This window comes from Narcine bancroftii, chromosome 2 (genome assembly GCF_036971445.1).
Source record: "Narcine bancroftii isolate sNarBan1 chromosome 2, sNarBan1.hap1, whole genome shotgun sequence".
Classification (NCBI taxonomy): domain Eukaryota; kingdom Metazoa; phylum Chordata; class Chondrichthyes; order Torpediniformes; family Narcinidae; genus Narcine; species Narcine bancroftii.
In genome coordinates, this window is record NC_091470.1 from 274,550,330 (window position 1) to 274,573,940 (window position 23,611).

General features: G+C 41.7%; 1 protein-coding gene across 9 annotated transcripts in view; it reads right to left on the bottom strand.

Moving 5' to 3' along the window:
* pomgnt2 (protein O-linked mannose N-acetylglucosaminyltransferase 2 (beta 1,4-)) overlaps window positions 1-23,611 on the bottom strand; it is a 130,948-nt gene that overhangs the window by 67,966 nt on the left and 39,371 nt on the right. For 8 of the 9 annotated variants that reach the window (XM_069920963.1, XM_069920965.1, XM_069920962.1 and 5 more), the window contains one exon: window positions 17,419-21,835. The exons of the other annotated variant lie outside the window; for it this stretch is intronic. In XM_069920963.1, the coding sequence (XP_069777064.1) occupies window positions 20,018-21,772 (1,755 nt within the window). In that variant the 5' untranslated portion in view covers window positions 21,773-21,835 and the 3' untranslated portion in view covers window positions 17,419-20,017. Of the gene's footprint in view, window positions 1-17,418; window positions 21,836-23,611 lie in introns of those variants that run through there. 9 annotated transcript variants of the gene reach the window in all.

Genomic DNA, 23,611 nt, shown 5'->3' on the forward strand with positions numbered 1-23,611 from the left:
AAAATTAGGGCTGTCGTTCCTCTTCAGTACTGAGGAAGCTTAGCATTGTTGGTGATATCTTTGAGGAGACATTAAGCTGAAGCCCTGTCTGTTCTATTACATAATCATAAAAGGGGATCTTTCATAATCAATGGAGACAGCAGATGGGAGCTTTGAATAATTGGCACTATACAGAGTCGTGAAGTTGACTCTGATTTCCTAATCATCAGGCGTCTCTCACTCCACATCTCCATGAAAGATTATCTGACCATTGTCACATTGCCATACCCGGGAGCTTGCTATCCACAAATCAGCTTCCACCTTTTCAACATGACAGGAAACTCGTTTGAGGTACAGTAAGCGGGGATCGTGCTTAACAAAGTGATTTTTTTTTAGAGCGGCATTAAGAAAGCTCTGGAATAGCCTTACATAATATCACAGCAAATCAGAGCATTTACAAAGAAATAATAGGCAATAAATTTAAAAACTGATCAGAAATGGCTGATTTAAGTGACAGTGTGTGCTTACAGTTGCTGGGGTGGGTAGCATCTACAATATACGGGGAAGTAGATTTAAGATGGCGCTGAGGAGGAACTGCTTTTCCTCGAGGGTAGTGAATCCTTGAATTATCTGCCCAGGGAAGCAACAGAGGATGCCTTATTAAATATATTTAAGAAAGAGATGGATTTTTACATAGTAAGGGAATTAAGGGTCATGGGTAGGCAGGTGGATGGAGGGGAGTCCATAGCCAGATCAGCTATGACCTTACTGAATGATGGAGAAGTCTCAACAAGCCAGATGGCTTCCTCCTGCTCCTATTTCCTATGTTCTTCTGTACAATATTTAACACAGAAACTTTGTATACAGTACTTCTCCGGCAGTACCTCCCTAATCTCGGTCCTCCATCAGCCGTCACTTGCAGGTTCCCCAAGTCACAGACAACGCTGATTTAGATTTAGAAACATGTTCCCATTCCAACAGCACTGAAGGAGCACTCTCGCTATGCAGTTCAGAAAGTTCACTCACCATCATCTTCTCAAAGGAAATAAAAGCAGGCTTACAACTATGCCACAACCCATGAAAGAATTCAACTTGCCACTTGGTCTTGAGATATTGTAAAGTAGATTTCCTTTTGGATGGTATCACAGTACCTGGGAGAAGGATGTGGAGGTATATTAAAGGGAGATTGAGAAACAGAAATCAGTACGAGGCTGCAGCAGGGCACAAATGCCAGTGTGAACCTGTTGGCTGGAATGACTCAATTCTGTGCCATAAATTCCACACTATTTCCTCTCTCCTGTAAGTATTTCTTAATTATCAAACCAGCTGAGAAAGAGAAACTTTCCAGACATGTGTTGCAGCACTTATTTGGAGAGGAAAAGATGATTCTGGAAAAAGTGTGGCTGTTACTGGCATTTATGAACTGAGCAACATATTTTACAACAAACAATACCTTGTGCACCCCAGTCTCCAAGACCACCCTCTGCCTTACCATCCCAGTCTCCAAGACCACCCTCTGCCTTACCATCCCAGTCTCCAAGACCACCCTCTGCCTTACCATCCCAGTCTCCAAGACCACCCTCTGCCTTACCATCCCAGTCTCCAAGACCACCCCCTGCCTTACCATCCCAGTCTCCAAGACCACCCTCTGCCTTACCATCCCAGTCTCCAAGACCACCCCCTGCCTTACCATCCCAGTCTCCAAGACCACCCTCTGCCTTACCATCCCAGTCTCCAAGACCACCCTCTGCCTTACCATCCCAGTCTCCAAGACCACCCTCTGCCTTACCATCCCAGTCTCCAAGACCACCCTCTGCCTTACCATCCCAGTCTCCAAGACCACCCTCTGCCTTACCATCCCAGTCTCCAAGACCACCCTCTGCCTTACCATCCCAGTCTCCAAGACCACCCCCTGCCTTACCATCCCAGTCTCCAAGACCACCCTCTGCCTTACCATCCCAGTCTCCAAGACCACCCTCTGCCTTACCATCCCAGTCTCCAAGACCACCCTCTGCCTTACCATCCCAGTCTCCAAGACCACCCCCTGCCTTACCATCCCAGTCTCCAAGACCACCCTCTGCCTTACCATCCCAGTCTCCAAGACCACCCTCTGCCTTACCATCCCAGTCTCCAAGACCACCCTCTGCCTTACCATCCCAGTCTCCAAGACCACCCTCTGCCTTACCATCCCAGTCTCCAAGACCACCCCCTGCCTTACCATCCCAGTCTCCAAGACCACCCTCTGCCTTACCATCCCAGTCTCCAAGACCACCCTCTGCCTTACCATCCCAGTCTCCAAGACCACCCTCTGCCTTACCATCCCAGTCTCCAAGACCACCCTCTGCCTTACCATCCCAGTCTCCAAGACCACCCCCTGCCTTACTACATTCTAAAGTCACCACAATCCTCCAATATTATTTTCCATTCTTCACCAGTAGAAGCCAGGCTATAGCTGTCTGAGTTCTGAGCCCATGAATCCCCTGCCAAAGCCCCTCTCTGCCCTCCCTCAAGACTCTGCTTCACCTTACTCTTTTGGTTAACCCTTCAGTCAGCTCTACGAACGTCTCTTGCATTGGCTCAGTGTTACATTTTCTACAACCATATTTGGGACGTCTCCCAGTGAGTGTCGCAGCTGCTGCAGTAAAAAGGTACGTCCAACAGTAGGTGGCGACATTACAAAAGGATACACAGGGGACCAGGATTAGCCCCTGAGGTTAAGCAGAGGAGCCATCAACTGTGAGTCAGATCTCATCATGTGGTAACGACTGACAGCAGACACCAGCACTGGAAACAGAAAGGCTTCCACTGATTCATGTCAGCCCAGAGCTTCTCACAGACAGCAATATAATCGTATTCATGGCCTTGTGCTGTCAGGGGTTGAGGCCATGAACAACATTTTAGGTAGACTCCAACCAGACTGCATTAATATTGACCTTCAATTTCCATTAATACCTCTGCTCATGTATCTTAGATTTTGTACTTTAAATGGATGGGGGGGGGGAGGTAGGGAGGGTGGGATGGGAGGGGGAAGAAAATGACACTGTATATATTTGAAAAGGAAAATGTATGTATCATGGTCAATGTGGTTTATGGTGTGAAAAAAAATTTAAAAAAAAAACCTCTGCTCCCATCTCTTTCTTTCCCTCATCCTCCATCCCTTCCTTCTCCTATCAGAGAGCTATCTTTCTTACTCCTCTGCCATCTCCCTCTATAATTTTTCAGCTTCTTTCTCTTCTACCCACCCATCTGTGTCCACTGATCACTGCTTCACCCCTCCTCCCCCTCAATAAGGCATTGACCCATTTTTTTTGGCTTCCCTGAAGGGCTCAGGTCTCGACTGTCTATTGCTCTCTACAGATGCTGCCCGATCTTCTGAGTTCCTCCAGCATATTGTTGTTTTAGCTCTCCAGCAACTGCAAACTTCTTGTTTGACATCTACGGAATTTGAATGTCAGGTTCTACCCTCTCTTTTGTTAACCAAAATAATCTTGAAATATAGTCACTGTTGTGATTTACCTGCCCAGAGCAAGTTTCTGCCAAAAGCAAGTTGATAATGTCCTGGTATCCATTCCAATGATGTTTGATGGTTAAACATTGTCCTGCGTATTGGGAATAACAGGCTAGCTTCCTCCAGATGACTTGAGACAGCAACCGGAGAAGGCCGATGGGGCCTCCATCACAGAGGTTCACCTTCAGTATCATATTGTGAACGTCAGTCTTGGGTTTGCATTGCATTTCTGGAATGGGACCGGATTCCTGGTCTTTCAACTGAGAGGCTCACTAAGCTGGTGCATACAATTATTTTCACTCTACTCCTTCCCCTCTCTGTACCCTAGATGGTTGAACTAATTTCCAGAAGGATGGTCATTATTTTTCTCTAGATAATCCACACAGGATCTGGATGGGGTGCTCATTGTGGCATACTAGCATCTTTCTTTGTCATAGCAATTTGCTGATGCTTGTCTTGCATTGATTTATGAGGCACGTTCAGATTTATAATGGTGTGGTCTTTGTGCTCGACATTCTTTGATCTTATGAAACAGAGTTCTGGGAGAACTCAGAGGGTCAAGCAGCAAGTAAATTTAAATTTAGAGATACAGCTCAGTAACGGACCCTTCTGGCCCACGAGCCCGCGCTGCCCAAATGCACTAATTAACCTACAAATTGACAGGTGGGTGGAAAATAGAGCACCAGAGGAAATCCGCACCAACACAGGGAGAACATGGAAACTCCTTATAGACACCACCAGATTCGAACCCAGGTTGCTAGTGCCATTAACAGGGTTGTGCTAACCGAGCCACCCAAATGTGTGGGCGCAGTTGGAGCATTATTGACCAGGTGATTCATCCACTGATGAAGTTCACTACTTGAATTTGCTGGAAGACAATCAGCATTTGCAGAGGCAAAAGGTGCACGTTGACGTTTCAGGTCAAGACTCTGCATCAGGTCTGCGAGGGAAGAGGAAATATTGCCAGTATATACAGTCCGCGAAGCCAAGCTAAAGAAAGAAGAAGAAGTCCTGATTCATATGCCGCGATCCAAAAATGTCAACCCACAACTTTCGTCTCCACAAATGCTGCTTTGTCCTGCTGAGTTCTTCCCGTGTTCAGTTTATTGTTTCGGGTTCCAGCAGTCTGTTGCCTTCATTCCTTCACTTCACCCTTCCTTACTTCTGTAATCCTCTGTTCCTCCTATTCCAGCCTCTTATGTAATCCCAATTTACATCAATCCACTGCTTCAGCTGTTTTCTCAGTTCACTGAACCCTAAACGCTGGCATTCCTTCCCTCTCTCTGTCATGCTTAAAACCTACCCCTGCCCTCATATTTCTCCACATTTTGTACAATAATGCTCTGGTGAAGCATCTCAACCCAAGCACCAGACCTATCCTTATCCATAATTATCATGAAACTAAAGGCATCATGATCACTGGTGCTATACGGTTCCCCTACACACACACTTCCATCACTTGTCCTGTCTCATTCCCTAACAGGAGATCCAGTATTGCACTCTAATTGGGACCTCTATATACTAATTCAGAAAATCTTTCTGACCACATCCAGCCCTTTTATACTTTGGGAGTCCTGGTGGAAAATTAAAATCACTTACTATCACAACTTTGTTTCCTACAGCTGTCTGCTATCTCTCTGCAGATTTGTTCCTCCAATTCTCACTGACTATTAGGTCACCAACGAGCCTGCAGCAGACGTGGACATACCCCTCCATAAATCTTCGTCCGCGAAGCCAAGCCAAAGAAAATAAATTAGGTAGTCTACGATACAATCCCATTAATGTGGTCATACTTTTCCCATTCCTCAGTTTCACACATATAGCCTCAGTAAACAAACCCTCTAGTCATTCCTGTCTGAGCACTGCTGTGATATTTTCCCTAATGAGCAATGCCACTCCTTCTGTTTTTATCTCTCCCCTTCTATCGCATCTGAAACACCAGAACATTGAGCTGCAATCAAGTTTCACTAATGGTCACAATGTCATAACATTGTCTGCTTTATCTACAATACTTCTTGCATTGAAATAGACACACCTCAGAACATTCCCACAATAAACAACCTTTTGATTCCTGTCTTTGCATGCAGCCCAAACATAATCTTTTTCCACCCCCATACCACTATCTGCTCTTGCACTTTCGCTCCTAACTTCCTGCAAATCTAATTTAAATTCCCCAGAGCAGCACTAGCAAACTTTCCCTCTCCACTTCAGATGCAAACTGCCCTGCCAGTACAGATCCCACCTTCCCTGGGAGAGAGCCCAATGATCCAGCAATCAGGTTCATGGCATTCTCAAGGAAGGTGAGCCGCCAGATGTTTTGGTCCATAGAAGGATCAATGACATGGTTAGAAGAGGGATGAGGTCATGCAGAGAGAGTTCGGGGAGTTAGAACAAGACAGGACCTCCAGGGTTTAACCTCAGGATTATTTCCTGTGCCATGCACTAGTGAGGTTAGAAATAGAAGAATTATGCAGCTTATTACATGGCTAAAGAGATGATGTAAGAGCAAGGGCTTCTGATTTCTCTTGTCTTTTGCCAACTGGTTTAAATCTGTGTTCACTGACTGCCTGTCATTGGAAAACATTTCTCCTTATTTACCTTAGGAAAAAATTGAACTTCCTTTTCCCTTGATGTTCCAGTCTCCCTATGTCTCTGAAACCCCTCACCTAGGATGTCCTATGAAGTCTCCTCTGCACTCTCAACATGGTCTTGACAACCTTCCTGAAATTCATTGAGATATCCCATATCTGGCACCTGGGAGGCAACATACCATCAGGGAATCTCAATCTCCTCCACCAACCTCTTATCAGTTCCCCTAACTATGGAATCCTTTATCACCATAGCTCACCTCTTCTCCTCCCTTCCCTTCTTAGGCACAAGGCCAGACTCCATGCCAAAATCCTGACCGCCATGGATTGTCCCTGATAGGTCATTCCTCCTCAACATTATCCTAAACAGCATAGGTGTTATTGAGAACAGCCACAGGAGGACTCTGCACTGATTGCCATTTCCCTTTCCCTATCTTGACTGTCAGTCACCCAGCTACGTTCCGCCTTCCTCCTAGGTGTGATTACTTTCGTGCGACTCCTGTCTATCAGCCCCTCAGCCTCATGAATGATCTGGAGTTCATCCAGCTCCAACATGGTCTTACCCTGCAGATGAAATTCTAAGGTACTGCTTTAACAAATTGTGATTTTTAAAAAATCCTTTGGAGACTTTATAAAACTATTGGAGTTTGGGGTGGGGATTTGATAGATGGGAATCAGTCAATAAAAAGGCCATTTCTTTTTCAAATAAATTGGGGAAAATTGTGAGCAATAGAGGTGGAAGACAGTGACTCCTCCAAGAACATCTTCATCCAGAATTGTTACTCCTGCTTTAGGGATTTGGTCTAAGGTAGGAAGAAGGTTGATTTTTAACAAAAATTAAATATCTACAAGTGCGGGAAATCTGAAACAAAAACAGAACATGCTGGAAATGCTCAGCAGGTCAGGCTGAGCAGAAAGAAGGGTAGTATCTCAGGTCAATGACCTTTCATTAAAGCTAGGAAAGGTTAGAAATCAAACACGTTGTTAAGTTTTGGCATGGACAGAGATGCGAAAAGATAAACCAAATGCAGATTGGGTGTCTGATGTTACAAAACTTCTCATTCAGTCTGGTGTGACCTTGAACTTCCTGTGGCCCGACACTTCTCCTCACTACTCCCAGTCTGACTTCTTTGTCTTTGGCCTTTTATATTCCATTGAAACTCAAAAAGGTCACAGAATATTGGCACATTTTATGATATTACAACCTTCCAGATGCAAGTGTTAAATTCAAATTTCAGATCCATAATTTGCTTCAGAACTGCCCATTTCTGATAAAATGTAAACATGGAATCCTAACACTGGTTCTTTCTCCACTGATGCTATTGGACACTGTGTCCTCCTCCCTCAATTGTCTACGTATCATCTGTCAAGATGTACTCCTCCTCCTCCCTCCCTCACCCCTTTATTTCAGAACGCCCATTTCTTGCTATTCCAAGCCCCTTGCTTTTCCCTATCTCTCTGGCCCCATTTCTTCTCCTCCTCTTTCCACTATCACCCATGCTTTCCAGCTGCCCACCCCCTCCCTTCCATCAATTAGAGTACATCTTTCTCAGCCCTTGGCCTCTTCCTCCTATCTCCTCTCAGCTTTCCCCTCCCCCCCCCCATTTCTTCCCTATTCCCACCTGTACACATGCCAACCCATGCTCCTCTCCCACCACCACCCTTTTATGCAGGCTTCTTCCTGTTTCTTTCTATTCCTAATGGGGGAATTACGTTGACTATTACCTTCCCTGGATGCTGCTGCTGGGCTCCTCCAACATTTTGTTTTTCTTGAGTATTTTTCAATATTCTGTTTTTGATTTCAGTTTTCCATCAAATGCAGTTTCTTTTCTTGAGTTTTAATCTGTTTCAGCACCATTTTCTCTCAGAGAAAGTCATCAATGATTAGTAAACCATAATCACCCTATTTCTGCAGGCAACACCACCACTTGTACCATTCAGTCCTTGGCAGTCTCAGTCTCTACCCATCACAAACATCACCTTTCTCCTCTTCAGCACTCCCCTTCACTGCAACTTCAAACCCTTTTACCTTGTGGAGACAAACAAGAGACAACTGATGCGGGAATCTGAAGCAATAAACAAATCTGCTGGAGGAACTCACTGACACTGCTAGAGCTGCTCAGTTCCTCCATCTTCAACTTCTAACTTTTCTCAGATATAATGAAAGCTCGTATCAACCTATAGAGTATTTCTAACATTGCTCACTGTGATAGATATTCAGGATGAAGAGCACCTGGATGACGCACTACATTAAAGTCCTAATCAGTTATAAATAGAATCCAAATGCTAATTAAGGTTAAACCATTTTGAATTTGAGGAGATAATCCTCTACAAGTTTATCAAGGTTTTTCACAATTCAGTATTACAGAAGCAATAAAAAGATGGGCACATGGTTACACTGCAACTAACAACAAAGTCAGACCATTGTCACTGAAAACCAAGAAGCTTTAATGGCATCTGCTCCAAAATCATCAATAAACAGGAAGCAACCTCTCAATCCTAGATACATGAAACCTAAAAGGATTTCTATTATTTGGAAGCTAGTTTACAATTTTCCAAATGCATAATGAACAAAGATAAAGCAGTTTCAGATAAACTGTTCGCATCTGTTACAAAGCTGCTTCTTTGAAATCAACATAGCCACTTGAGCTCTCCTTGTAATACAGTCAATATTTCATTTTTAAATGTTTATTCAATTTCCTTTGGAAGTTATTTTTGCTTCTACTACCATTTCAGGCAATGAACTTCAGGTTGCATCAAAAGATTAAAAAATAAAAATCTCCTCTTGTCTTTTTGCCAACTGGTTTAAATCTGTGTTCACTGACTGCCTGCCTATCATTGGAAAATATTTCTTCTTATTTATCTTAGGAAAATATTTAACTTCCTTTAACCTTGATGTTCCAGTCTCCCCAGGTCTCTGAAATTCCTCACCTCTGGTCTTGACAACCTTCCTGAAATGCATTGGCCAAAATTAGATTCAATAATCCAGATGAGTCATGAGCCACAACTTAACATTTTTTTAAAAATTTTGTTCTTTGCCTCAGTTTATAGTAGTGAATAGAATGTCTGGGCTTGAGGACTTTGAAGGATCAGCTACACAGCATGTATGGTGAAAAGTGATTGCAAATGCTGCTTCTATTATCTCTTGTTCAACTTCATAAGTGGACCACAACAGACAGGTTATTTTATAAAGCAGTTTTGACAAATTAGCTACTCAGACAAGTGACTGAATAAAGGTAGGGCTCAGGGAATAAGAGAGAGGAGGTAGAACATAGCTGGTGGTGATGCAGCAATTAAAATCCATAATGCCTAGTAGGATGGAATTTGAGCAGGCCAGATACCTGACAGCAGTACTGCTGGACACTAATCAGGGATGAGGCATTCTGTCAAAAGAGAATGAGATTTTAAACATGGCAGTAATCAATCCCTGGGTGAGAATTTTGGAATGCACGAGGTTCACAGTTGTTGCATCTTTCAATTCAATGTTAAAAGTGTTAATACATATTTCATGTGTTTCCAATGTCTTTTGTAATAATTCACAATTACTCTGTAAAATTGCACATCAAGAAAAAAATACAGATTATTTTTATATATTTAATTATCCAGTACAGAAACATCACATAATAGATATGTGTCAAGAATAAAAATATTCACACTGTATTCAGTTCAAATTCTAATGAAATAAACACATGTGAAAGTATATCTGGATACAATATTAAATATATTCTACACTAGAATTATTGTACATTTCTTCTGTTCAGTTCCTGACCACCTGGTCAATAACACAATTAATTCATAAATAGACAAAATTCCCAGAGCAAAACATATGTAAAACATACAAACATTAAAGGTATTTCAAAATGTTCACAGTATAACAACCTTTCATTCTCTCACAATTCTTTCAATGCATGTTCACATTGGTTTGAAATATTAACTACACTTTGTTCCTAAAATTGGTGGATTTCTGATATTTTGTATGTCTGTGTCATACTCAGAAGTCCACTGTGCTACCCAGAGTAAGTGATACTGTATTAGTCTTCAGTCTCTGCGTCATTTGGTCTTATCGAGCTTTGGGATATTGTGAGGTCATGAAAGGAACTGTGTAAATGCAGGTATTTTTCTTTATTGCTCAATTATAATTGATGCTATTCAGTCAATGATAATCAATCACATTCACAGGATTCAGGCTTAATCATTAAAAGCTCAGTTTGAATCAGAAATTCTATTCCAGAAACTTGAGAAGATCTTTCAGATGCAATATTAAACAGTGATCCTAAGACCCCTCTTAGGTTGATTAAAAAAAATTTCCCATGGCACTATGACATTACTGAGCAAGTTCCAGTACCCTGGGCAACAGTAATCCTTCAATCATTATTATTACAGCTGATATCATAGAGCTGCCTGTAGGAGGCTACAGTAAAGGAGTGACCACAATTCCTTCAGGACAAGAAAATCACTATTTAAATGCAAAAGCCTTCTCATTTGTATAGATCTCCAGAAGACTGGTATTTAGCAAACACACATTAGCAGCATCTACGTTAGGAAATAATCTTCCACACATTAAATTTAAATGTACATCACGGTAATAGGCTCTTTCGGCTCATGAGCCCATGTCACCCAATCGCACCACATTGCCAGTACGTTTTGAACAGTGAGAAGAAACCTTAGCACGTGAAGGAGACCCTCAGAGACATGGGGAGAAAGTACAAACTCCTTACAGACAGTGCCAGATTCAAACCCCAGTCGCTGGCATTGTCTAAGTGCTGTACATTACATGTACATTATCTTGCTGTTGCTCAGCAGTACTTGATACAACCTAATCTTCAAATGGCAAGTCTTTCACTGTTGATATTTTGGGCGCATTACTAGCAAGAAGCCTAACTGGGCAAGAGGCAGTGACTTTTGCTTCTGGACAATCACTGAGAACTCTGAAAAGTGGCACCCTCCAAGACCATTTGATACTCTTCCAGTAACTGCATGAGCAAGATTAGGTAAGTCACTTGACCATATTACATGAGCAATCACTCAAGAAGTTCAGCACCAACTCCAGAGAGACCTGCCTGAGAGACCGGCCGGCATTTAACTCATCGTTCAGCTCTTAAGCCAATGGAATCATGAGTATGAGCCATTCAAATTATGAAGTGCATGGACTCAAACATGCTCTGATATCAGAATTGAACAACACAAATTCTCTAAGAAGGATGAGAGGTTCAAGATCAGGAAAAAATCTTCACCTCCAAGCTCAAAGCACTCCACATCCAGACTTTATAGATTATACTTTATAGTTAATCTTCCAATGACGAACTTTTAAAAGCCTGTAATGTAAGAAATATGGCAGACAATTTGTACACTGTCAGATCACAAAAGTGATATTTTAAAAAAATATATTTATAGCCAATTCTGGCCATTTAAGCCCATGCTGCCCTATTACACCCAAATTAACCTACAACCTCATAATGTTTTGGAAGGTGGGAGGAAACTGAAGCACTTGGGGAAAAGCCATGCAGACATGGGGAAAACGTACAAACTCCTTACAGTCAGCATTGGATTTGAACCTGGGTTGCTGGTGCTGCATTAGTGACACAATAACTGCTATGCAAACTTGGTGATAATGATCAGATATTGTTTTGTTTTAAAGACAACTGTTTGAAAAAGTCCTAGGAGTCTATTATGTCCACTCAACAGAAATTACCAATATTCTACAAAGGATCACCCTTTCATCAGTACAGTTTTTGCATCAGTCTATAAATGTATTCCCCCTACATAACTGATCATCCAAAGGTCTACCTCAGAAGTCCAAGTGTAATCCAGTCAGCTGCAACATGCTTTGCCATTGCAAAAGTCTTTGAATTAATCGGCTAATAGTCTCATTGGGGCAGCATCTTCGCCCCTACAACTGGACTGGTTGAAGAACAGAGTTCCTTACGATCTTGTTAGGGAAACAAGAAGCAGACCTCACATCTGGAAAGCAAAATCCTTTCTCCTTCATAACCGTTGCCGTGCAATTTTTTTTTTAAAGGGTACTTTGAAAGTTGTAGTTCTGAGCTGGTACAAACTGTACTTGTAGTTGTCAGCATGACGGCTTATGGCTGCCTCAAGCATCTACTGGAGTCGCCAAAGATCTGATGTGTCACATAAATAGGAGGGGTTTGACATCAGTGCACTGCAGCGCGATTATAAGATAGCTGCCGGCAGCTAGTCAGTGATGCAGATGCAGTTAACTAGGGTATACAATCAAACCAGAGGGACTGCACTGGTTTAATTTTTTTCCACATATAATTACATAAAATTTGTGGCACAGAGAAAGGATACTCACCTCAATTAATTAATGTCAATGAGCTGGCCACCTGTACTTTGAAAGGATGTATGCAATTTGTATAAATACTGAGTTCTCTTTAAAGAAAACCAATTTGCTTCAATTGTGTAATTAGCATCTAGTATGGTTTGTAACATGCTTCCTGAAAATTGAGCCCTCTATTTAATCTTTCCAAGCACCATGACTGCATTGTCAATTTTGAGTATTTTGATAAGAGGGTATCAAGAGCCAAAGGTCCTCCATTTATCCCATAAATCAATTTCCCAGGTTGCAAATTTTCACCTTCAATATTTTAAAAATATTGAGACTTTTCCGATCCTGTGATTCCAAAACAGCAGTTACAATGAATCAATTTTACTGTTTTTATGGAATTTAGTAAGTAGCATCTTAGAAGATATGTAGATTTCTACCCCCAACAATGCAATGTTTGAATAGCTAGTGATTATCTGTAGTGTTTTATACTGAATGCATTTCATATGAACTCATATAGCTCTTGGGCTAATACAAGTGAAATCTGCAGGTAGTGGAATTAACAGAATAGATAATTCTCCTTTTTGCAGTCAATATACAATCAACTCTTGAACAAGCAATTTTACCATGATTAGGATTCACTTTAAAGGGCAAGGTTGGAATCAAAATATGTGAGAGAGTTTATGAACAGGAGGAAAAAGTGAAACCAAGAAAGGAAGTTAAAAAGTGATGAATAAAAACAGCAAAATAAAACATTGTTAGACAAGATTGAAAATGTCAACGATTGAACACAATCTGAAACATACACACAACCCCCACAGTGAAACATACAAAACAAATATATTCTGAGAACAGAATTGTGTGTTCAATGTACCACTGATTCCCTGTAAAGAGTGGTCATCTTGTAAATAGTGTTTTGTGTTATAAATAAATCCATAGAGCACTATAGCATGGAAAACAGGCCATTCAGCCCTTCGTCTGTGCCAGCCATCATTCTGCTAGTCCAAATGACTTACTCCCATTACATAGCCCTCCAGACCTCTCCTATCCATGTAGCTATCCAATTTATTCTTAAAACTTAAGATCGACCCTGCATTCACCATGACAGATGGCAGCTCGTTCCATTTCCACCACTCTCTGAGTAAGTTTCCCATTATTATCCAGATCATTGATATAGACAACAAACAACATTGGTCCCAACACAGATCCCAGAGTCATAGGCCTCCAGTCTGAGAAGCAACCATCCACTACCTCTGTTTTCTCCCACTCAACATATTTCGAATCCAGTTTACAACCTCTCCATGGATACCTAGTGACCTAACCTTCTGAACTAACCACCCATGTGGGACTCTGTCAAAGGTATAACTAAAGTCCATGTAGACAGCCTTTCCTTTATCAACTTTTCTGGTAACCTTTTTGAAAAACTCTAATATTGGTTAAACACGACCCTCCACGCACAAAGCCATGTTGACTATCCCTAATCAGTCCCCGGCTATCCAAATAATTGTATATCTGATCTCTTAGAACATCTTCCAGTAATTTAGCTGCTATTGACATCAGGCTCACCAGCCTATAATTTTCCAGGGTTACTTTTTGAGCCATTTTTAAACAATTGAACAATGTAAGCCACCCTCCAATCCTCTGACACTATATCCATGGTAAAGGACATTTTAAAAAATTTCTGCCAGAACCCCTGCAATTTCTACACTAGTCTCCCTCAAGGTCTGAGAGAATATCTTATCCAGCCTGGGACACTTGCCTACCTTTATTCACTATAAGGCAGCAAGTGCCCCCTCCTCCTCGATCTCCATACGTTCCATGACACTTCTGCTTGTTTCCCTTCCTTCCTTATGCACCATGCCAGTTTCCTGAGTAAATACTGATGCAAAAAAACTGTTTAAGATCTCCCCCATTACATGAGGCTCCACACATAGTTGACCACTCTGATCCTCTTGGGATCAATTTTGTCCCTTACTATCCTTTTACTCTTATTATACTTGTAGAAACCCTTTGGATTTATCTTCATGTCATTACCTGCCAAGTAACCTCATGTCTTCTTTTTGCCTTCCTGATTTCCTTCTTTAGTATTTTCTTACATTTTCTATAAGTACCTCAATTGCTCCTTGTTGCCTATATCTGTTAAACATCCCCATCTTCTTCTTAACCAGATCACAAATATCCATTGAAAACTAAGAATCCCTATGCCTGTTATCTTTGTCTTTAATCCTGGTAGGAACATAGAAACTCTGCTCTCTCAAAATTTCGCCTTTGAAGGCCTTCCACTTACTGGACACATTTTTGCCGAAAAAAAACTTAGATTCTTTCTCATTTCCACAAAATTGGCCTTTGACCAATTTAGAATCTCAACTCAAGGGCCAGACCCATCCTTATCCATAATTAACTTGAAATTAATGGCATTATGGTCACTGGATCCAAAATGTTTGTCTACACATACGTCACTCACCTGGTCTGCCTGGTTCCCTAATAGGAGGTTAAGTACTGCATCCTCTCTCATTGGTATCTCTATATATTGGTTTAGAAAACTTTCCTGAACACATTTGACAAACTCCAAGCCGTCCAGCCGTTTGACAGTATGGGAGTCCCAGTCAATATGTGGCAAATCAAAATCTCCTACTATCAAAACTTTGTTTCTTACATCATCTGCTATCTCTCTGCAGATTTCCTTATCCAATTCTCTCTGACTATAATACAACGCTATCAGCATGGTCACGCCTTACACATTCCTCAGCTCCACCCATATGGCCTCTGAAGATGAGCCCTTTGGCCTGTCCTGTCACTGCAGTGATACTTTCCTTGACTAGCAATGCCACTCCTCCCCCTTTCATACCTCCCCCTTTATCATATCTGAAATAACAGAACCCTGGAACATTGAGCTGCTACTCCTGCCCTTCCTACAATGAAGTCTCAGTAACAGCAATAATGTCGTAAACCCACATGCCGATCCATGCCCCAAGCTCATCTGCCTTATTGACAATATTCCTTGCAATTGAAATAGATGAACCTGAGAATATTTCTATCATGTACAAACCCGATTTCTGTCTAGACATGCAGTCCTCACATGATTCTTATCCTCCTCCACCTCTAACACTCTGGTCCCCCGCCCCCCCCACCAAGAGCAGTACTAGCAAACCTACCCGCGAGGATGTAAGTCCCCCTCCAATTGATCAGGAGCACCCAGCATTGGTCTGTGAAGGGGAAGTCATGTTTGACGAACCTTGTTGAGTTTTCGAAGAAGTGACAAGAAAGGTGGATGAAGGTAGGGCAATTAATGTAGTCTATCTGGATTTTAGCAAAGCTTTTGATAAGGTTCCACATGAAAGGTTAGTAAGGAAGGTTCAGTCACTAGGGATTAATAGAGAAATAGTACAATGGGTTGAGGTGGCTGGAGGAGAGACAGCAGAGGGTCATGGTGGACAACTGTCTGTCAGGATGGAAGCTTGGGACGAGCGGTGTGCCTCAAAGATCGGTGCTAGGTCCCCTGTTGTTCATAATTTATATTAATGATTTGCATGATAGGGTGGTTCACTGGGTAAGTAAATACGCAGACAATACGAAAATAGGGGGAGTGGTGGATAGCGAGGAAGGTTTTCAGAGATTACAGAGGGATTTGGTTTGTCTGGAAAATTGGGCTGAAAGATGGCAGGTGGAATTTAATGTAGAGAAGTGTGAGGTGCTTCATTTTGGAAAAAAAAATCAAAATAGGACATATGTAGTAAAGGAGAGGATATTGGGGAATGCACAAGAATAAAGCGATCTTGGGAGTTATGGTGCATCGTTCCTTGAAGGTCAATTCCCATGTTGACAGGGTGGTTAAGAAGGGCATATGGTATGCTGGCCTTCATAAATCATAGCATAGAGTATAGGAGCTGGGAAGTGATGCTGCGACTGTTTAAGGTGTTGGTGAGGCCAGGTTTAGAGTATTGTGTTCAGTTCTGGTCTCCAAATTATAGGAAGGATGTAGATAAGGTGGAGAGGGTGCAGAGAAGATTTACAAGGATGTTGCCTGGCTTAAAATATCTAGAGTACAGAGAAAGATTAGGATTTTATTCATTGGAACATAGACGGTTGAGGGGATTTGATAATGGTGTTTAAAATTATGAAGGGAATAGATAGACTAGATTCAAGTAGACTCTTCCCCCTGAGAGCAGGGGAGGTTGAAACAAGATGACACAAGTTGAGGGTAAAGGGGCAAAATTTTAGGAGAAACTTTAGAGGATGCTTCTTCACTCAGAGTGGTGGCTGAATGGAATAATCCTCCGGAGGAAATAGCTGAGGCAGAGTCAATTCTTTAATTTAAGAGGAGGCTGGATATATACATGGATAAGAGGGGGTTGGAGGGTTATGGGCAGAGAATAGGTGGGGGAGGGATCTAGAGGAGTTGTTTGGACTTGAAGGGCTGAGATTGCCTGTTTCCATGCCATAAATTATTATATGGTTATAATTCAGGTCCAAACCATCCTGCCAGAACAGATCCCAATTGTCCAGAAAAATGAAGCCCTCCCTCCTGCACCATCTTTTTAGCCACATATTTAGCTGCATAATCTTCCTAGCCTCACTAGCACATGGCTCGGTTAGCGCTCCTGAGATTGTAACCCTGGAGGTTCTGTCGTTCAACTTTGCACCTAACTTCCTAAACTCTCCTTGCAGGACCTCCTCACCCTTCCTTCCCACATTATTGGTCCCTGCATGGTCCAGAACAACCTCCAACATAATAATTAGTTTTTCAAGTATGAATGAGGCCAACAGTAATTTCATCTTGTATCAGGCTAACTCAGATCTAATTGGAATGCAGCTACTGTATTTAGAAAGTACAGTATATACTTGTGTAATCGTCGATCCCATGTAATAGTCGACCACCTATTTTTTGGCCCAGAAAATTGGATGTTTTTGGATTACCTATGTAAAAGTTGACCCCCCCCCCCCCATTTTTGACCCTGACCACTCACCCAAGATCCTGATGCCCAGAGCGCAGACACCTGCCCCGCCCACCCACTGGAGCTCCTGACGTCACAACCAATTATTGACCATAGACCCTTGCTCCGGCTGCCCACTCATCCAATCTTTCAACGCTCCTGCCACTCACCAGATCTCCCGATGCCCTGACTGCCCACCCATTAAAACTCCTGACTGTGGATCCTCACCTCAGCCACCCGCCCATTGAACTCACATTGCCCAAACCGCCCACCCATCCAAGTTATGTCACTCTGAATGTGGAGTTACCACTCGGTTCTGGCTACTGATGCCTTGAACGATACAAGTACTTACTGAGGTCAAAAATTTGACCTGTTTAAAAGTCAACCCCCTTTTAGGCCCGAAAAAGTGGTCCAAAAAATTTGATGATTACGCAAGTATATCATTTGTCCAGCCAGCTCCATGTGAATCGGGTAATCTGGAAAAATAGAATACAGAGTGATATCATACAACCTGGGCAGAGGCAAATCACCGTAATTCTCCCTCTCAATCAGACCTGCAGCCATACTGCTCTGAGCGATTGGAATTGATATTACACATTCCATTTGCATTCAGTAACTGCATTCTGTTTCTTGTTAAATTCATTAACAGGACGATGTCATCACTGGGAAGCCCATCCCTCATTTTCCTTGAGGTAACAGTGAGTTATGTCCCTTGAACCAAGTTGTCCTTTGCAGTAAAGGTTCTCCCACTACAATGTTGCACAAGGACTTGAAAAATTTAGACACAGCTTCAATAAAGGAATGGCAATATATTTCCAAGGGCATGGTTTGGAAGAAAGCGTTGCTATTCCATATCCCTGCTACTTTTGTCTTTCTAAACTGCAGAGATTACAGATTTTAGGGATGCTAACAAATTCTTGGTTTGTGGATGGCACAGACTGTAGGCATATTGCGCCTTTGTTCACATTAATCAGGTAAGTTTGCCTTTTCCTGGATGATGTCCAGGTTGTCAAGTGGACATATAGACAAGTGGAGAATATTCCAATGTAATCCCAATCTATGCCTTGTCGATGGCAAAAAGCAAAAGTCACTAGCTTCAGGACTCTGAACTACTCAAGGTGATGTATTTACCTTCATGTTTCCTCAGAAGAATGTGTCTTATCAAATTAAATTCAGGGAACTCACTCTGCCACCAACAGAGTCCTTGAAAATCTGAAAATTTCTTCCTGTATTCATATATTTTAAAAATCAAAAGCAGTAAACTTATTGAAGACTATTCCATTAGAGTTCAGTTTGTTAGAGACTATTAATACTTGATGAGTGGTTTGTATTTTATCCTTGGAAATTCTAAAATATATAGCATCTTTGGCTTTCATCAACAGATGCTCCAGCATAAGAATTAAATCTTTTGGCCTATCTTGCTTCTGCTCATTGATTTGCAGTGTAGGCACTTCCTACTAAGGGTATAAATCCATCAAATTTAGTTTTCCACTTAATCCACTTACATTATGATAAATAAGCATATATCGGCAATGGTGGGAGTACACCACACAAGCGAATGTTTTACAATTATATTGAGCTTATGTGTGGGCACAGTTGGAGCAATATTAGTACAGAGATTCAGCCAGTGAGAAAGATAACCACTTGAACTTTAAAAAGAACTGAGCAGGTTAATCAACATGTGTGAAGGTAAGTCTATGTTTCGGGTCAAGTCTCTGGATCAGGACCACTTTGAAAAAGGTTTCCTCTCTAAGATGCGACTTTCACGAGTTTCTCTCTCATTGATCTTCCTCTTGGGATCTCTGCTGCTCTTCTGCTCCTCAATAACATCCTCATCTTCACAGGATTTGAATTTTCTGTGTTCGGCTGAGTATTTTAGAGAAAACAGAAATTTGAAAAAAGTTCAGGGTAAAACTGAAGGAAACAAACACTGTCCTCCAGAAAGGCTCCTCGATACAAGGATAAAAACCTGTGAAGATTAGGAACAGTAATCTTAAAGAGGATAAGTTCTTTGTATTTGAAAGTGGGTTGGGAAATGGTGTTCACAACTATTGTATTTTTATAGGCCACTGATAGTTTTCACTGGTCAAAAATTGCAATTGGAGGGAACAAGTTTGCATCAAACACTTTACAAAACACAAAATAATTCAATCACCAGGTTCACTTTAGCTAATCTGCCACTGTGAGTTGGATCACAGAAATCATGCATAATGCTCTCAATGTCTTTAGGTGTTACTTTCCACTTGATTGATTGATGTTTAATAGTACCATGTCATTCATAAGATTGAGTTAATTGGTGTTGCTTCTAAACTTCATCAGTGGCTTCATTAAGGGGATTCAAGCACCCTCTCTGTGCAACACAATACAATATCCAATGGTATCACTAATGTTCACAGTTGATCCATCAACACTGAATTTCTGATTGGGATGTCCTGAGGGTAATTTCCAACCACTTGTTAAAAATCAGTCCAATCTTTCCTGTGATCCATCACAACCAGAGTGAACTTCATTTCAATCAGATTAGTTGCCTTTTAACTGTGCCTCCACTGCATCACATCAACACTGTGCATAAAGCCCCAAAACAACTCATTTAAGATCAGTCCTGTTATTTGTTACACATTTTTTCACCTACAGGGCTAACAGAATATTGAATAACATACTTTGCGCCACACACGTATTGAAGTACAGGATGCTTCTTCCTCTCCCATCCAGCTATCTTGCCTTATGTGTTACAAGCCATTGCCTCTGCAAATGGACCAAGAAGGTTCTTGTTAAAGATGCACCTTATCCAAACCAGATAGGTTGTAAATGGTTTAATGTTTTCTACAAACGTATAGTTCTGGTGAGGTAAGATGAAGGGCATATACGTGTTCTCACCTTGTTCCTGGATCCAAACCTCATAATTCACCTCTTTAACTTTTAGGTACCTTAGATTCCAAGGTACTTGCCATGAAACTGACAACTTTGCCTCACTTGCACTCTGGACAGACGCTTGACACATAGAATCTCTCACTTTTCCAGGATATATTAAACTTCTTGCTTTGATCTTCCGGAGAGGAAGCTTTGACTTCACTGACTGATGAATTGTAGTCTTCAATGATGGTATATCTACGACGGTGTCTTGATAAATACGGAATAGCCATTCAGGATTTCGGCAGCACAGATGGCGAGGGACTTCCTTGCTCTTTATTATGCGTTCTTGTTCACTTCTATCAAGGTGAGCAATTCCACCTTGTTCCCAGGGCTTGTCAGGATAGGTAATAGTATTCTCTTCCTTGGTATTCTGCCAGGCAACATACTGAAGGTCCATGCTTGGGAGAGATGCCAGGGTTTTATAGGGGGTGTAATGTTCTGGATTCACTGCGTAAGGAAAGAGTTCAACAACCACAGCCCCCCGGGGCAGAAAAAGGGCCATCACCAGTTGAGATCCATGCATGCTGACCAACATGGAGGCTCTACTAATCAGTCTAACAAGATCTCCAAAGGAATACTCATCCAGTGACACTGCAATGGTTTTCATCTGAAACTCCTGTGCTAGGCCAAGAATCAATTCTGCTTCATTCAAAATCAACCTGTTGATTGTGCGACTGAATAGTACAATATACTCTTCACCACTCGAACCTGAAGTAATGTTCATCTTTTCCATGAGGGACTGTGTGAATTGCCTGATTTCGTTTCCAGAAACCAATATATTTGCTTTTGGCCCCTGAGGTTGAATGAAGCCATACTGATACCAAGTTGTCATTTTTGACAACCCAATGTAAGATTTTGTAAAGCAAAGCAAATTCCCAAGACTTTTCAATTGTTCCCTCAGAAGAGGCTGTTTGTTGCTAAATAATTTGTAGAGCTCAAAGTGCAATCCTTCACTCCACCCTTCCATGAAGACAAGTCGCGAATCTTCATTCAAGTCTGGGAACTGCTGCATTGTGTAGTAGATGGGGAGCAGATCATCATGAAAGATGTGCATGAGGTTGTCTGGGTTGAAGCGATTCATGATCAGCGCAACATCTGGCACAAAGACTGGCTTCTGCATGAACTTAAGGGCAGCAACGGGCAGTTCCGCAAAATTGAAGTATTGTGCAGTGTGATCTTCTACTGAAGACAGGTCTAACAGAGCAGGCTGGAACCTACGTGAGCCCAGATTTGGCAACAGTATAGAAGCATTGCCATGGAAGAAGACAAACTCTTCAGCCTCAGTAGAGTAGCAGAGGGACTCAAATCGACAGATCCTCTCAGTATGCATTCTCCCTGTGCAAACCATTCTGGTGCCATTTTCTTTTAGAGCCTGCAGGGCAGCATGGTAGTCAATTTTCACTTGGGACAACTCTTGGCTTTGCTGCGATAGCATCAATTCTTCCTCGAGTGAAATGGCATGCTCCCACAACTTGACATACTTCCACAGCACTGCTGCCAGGATGGACACAAGCAGAGCATTAAAAATAATTGCTATGCTCATCTTGCAGCTTAATTTATACATGTAGAGATGAGTGCATGTCACAACAAGGAGATGGTGGAGACCCCTCTCAAGGCAGGTGAAGACCTTAAAAAGACAGCATTGTTAGACAGTTGCTTTCAATAAAAACATTGGAAAATTGAATTGCATCCTACCAAAAGAGCAATCACAAGGAGACAAAGAGGGAGTGGAGCAATGACAATTTGCATTAATGCACAGCCTTTAACAGAGTAAATCATTCCACGTCACTTCATGGAAACTGTTTAATAAAACAGCACCAAACCATGGGGGTCAAATCTTGATAAGTTACAAGGATGTTTTATTGGAAGGTGAAAGAAGGTGGAGAGGTAGAGAGTTGTTAGGAAGAAATTCCTGGGTCAGCAAGCAAAGGAATGGTTGTCAATGGTGCAGTGACTGAACTTGAAGAAAATTAAGAGATTGAAGAAGCTTGTTTGCATGCTGCAGTGCTCAAAGAATGGAGAAGACAGAGGGATTGTGGGAAAGGTTAAGGAAGGATGTGCATGTGAACCATGTTGAGAATTTTAAAATAGAGTACTTGCTAGATCAGCAGCCAATGTAGGTTGGTGAGTAGAAAAGATGATGAGCAAAGAGTAAAATGGAAGGTGGCACAAGTCAGGATTTGAATACAATGAGAACAGATGAAAAGAGGGAGATTGCTTGGAGAGCAAGATGATCTCTTTGGCTAAGTCTTTCCTTCTCTCTCTTCTCTGAACCACATACACCACATGTGAAAAAGCCATCCAAAGCATTCTCCCTGCCATTTCATGGCTACAGGATCACCTGAAATTGGAAAATTCAATATTCATATCATTGGGTTGCAAATTACCTAGGTCGAATATGAGGTGCTGTTCCTCTATTGGGCCTCACTCCGGTCAGCCTTCTTCACTGTGAGGATGAGGCTCAATGCAAACAAGAGGAACAACACCTCATATTCTGCCTGGGTTGTCTAAAGCCTAATGTTGTGAACATGGAATTTTCCAATTTCAGGTAAACCTTACATTGTTTGTTCCTCCCACTCCTTCTATCTGTCTCTCTCCTTCTGATTCACCTCTCGTCCACACATTTTTGTCCACTGCTGGAGGAGCTCATTGGGTTGAGTTGCCTCTTTGGAAAGGAATTGAAATTTGGGACCTCATGGCACAACCCTGCTTTTATTTCTTATGATTATATCTCATTATATCTCCACCAACCACTCCTCATCCTAGTTAGTTGCAAAGGAATATTTTGCACGAAGAAAATTCTACTAAGCACCAAGTAATTTAAAAAGCAGCAAGCCTTTTTTTTTATAGTGTACTCCTGGCTTCGCAATTCATAAATGGTGGGTTGCTTCACATTTAGCTAATGACAATGTTAGTGCTAGTGGATCAATGTTAACCCAGATATTTTTTTTTATATATAAATGAATCAGGTCATTCCTGTCGAACTCCTCTCTTATTCTGAATTTGCTCTCCTGCTTGCATAAATGGTTTCCTACAATTTGCTGGCACCCTCAACATTGGTCACATGGGGATTCCTGCAACACCTAAAGTGACAGGAACAAGAAAGAAAATAAACACAAAGACAACTTCTTCACAGCTAAGCAGCAAACATTAGTGCAGAAATCAGATTTGTGTGCAGCAGGAATAAAACAGTGCAACATGTTTCTTTCTCAAGTACACCAAAAGTTTTAGTCATGAATGCTATTTCTGTCAAATACTGTTTGCTTCAATGCATTCAGAATAGTGTAACATATGGTTATGTATCCACTTGCTCTCTAACCGTTACACCTCTGATGATGAGTCTATATTTTGCACCTCAGTCAAGCTATGCCCTCATGATAAACATCTGAAGTGAGCCTGGGTA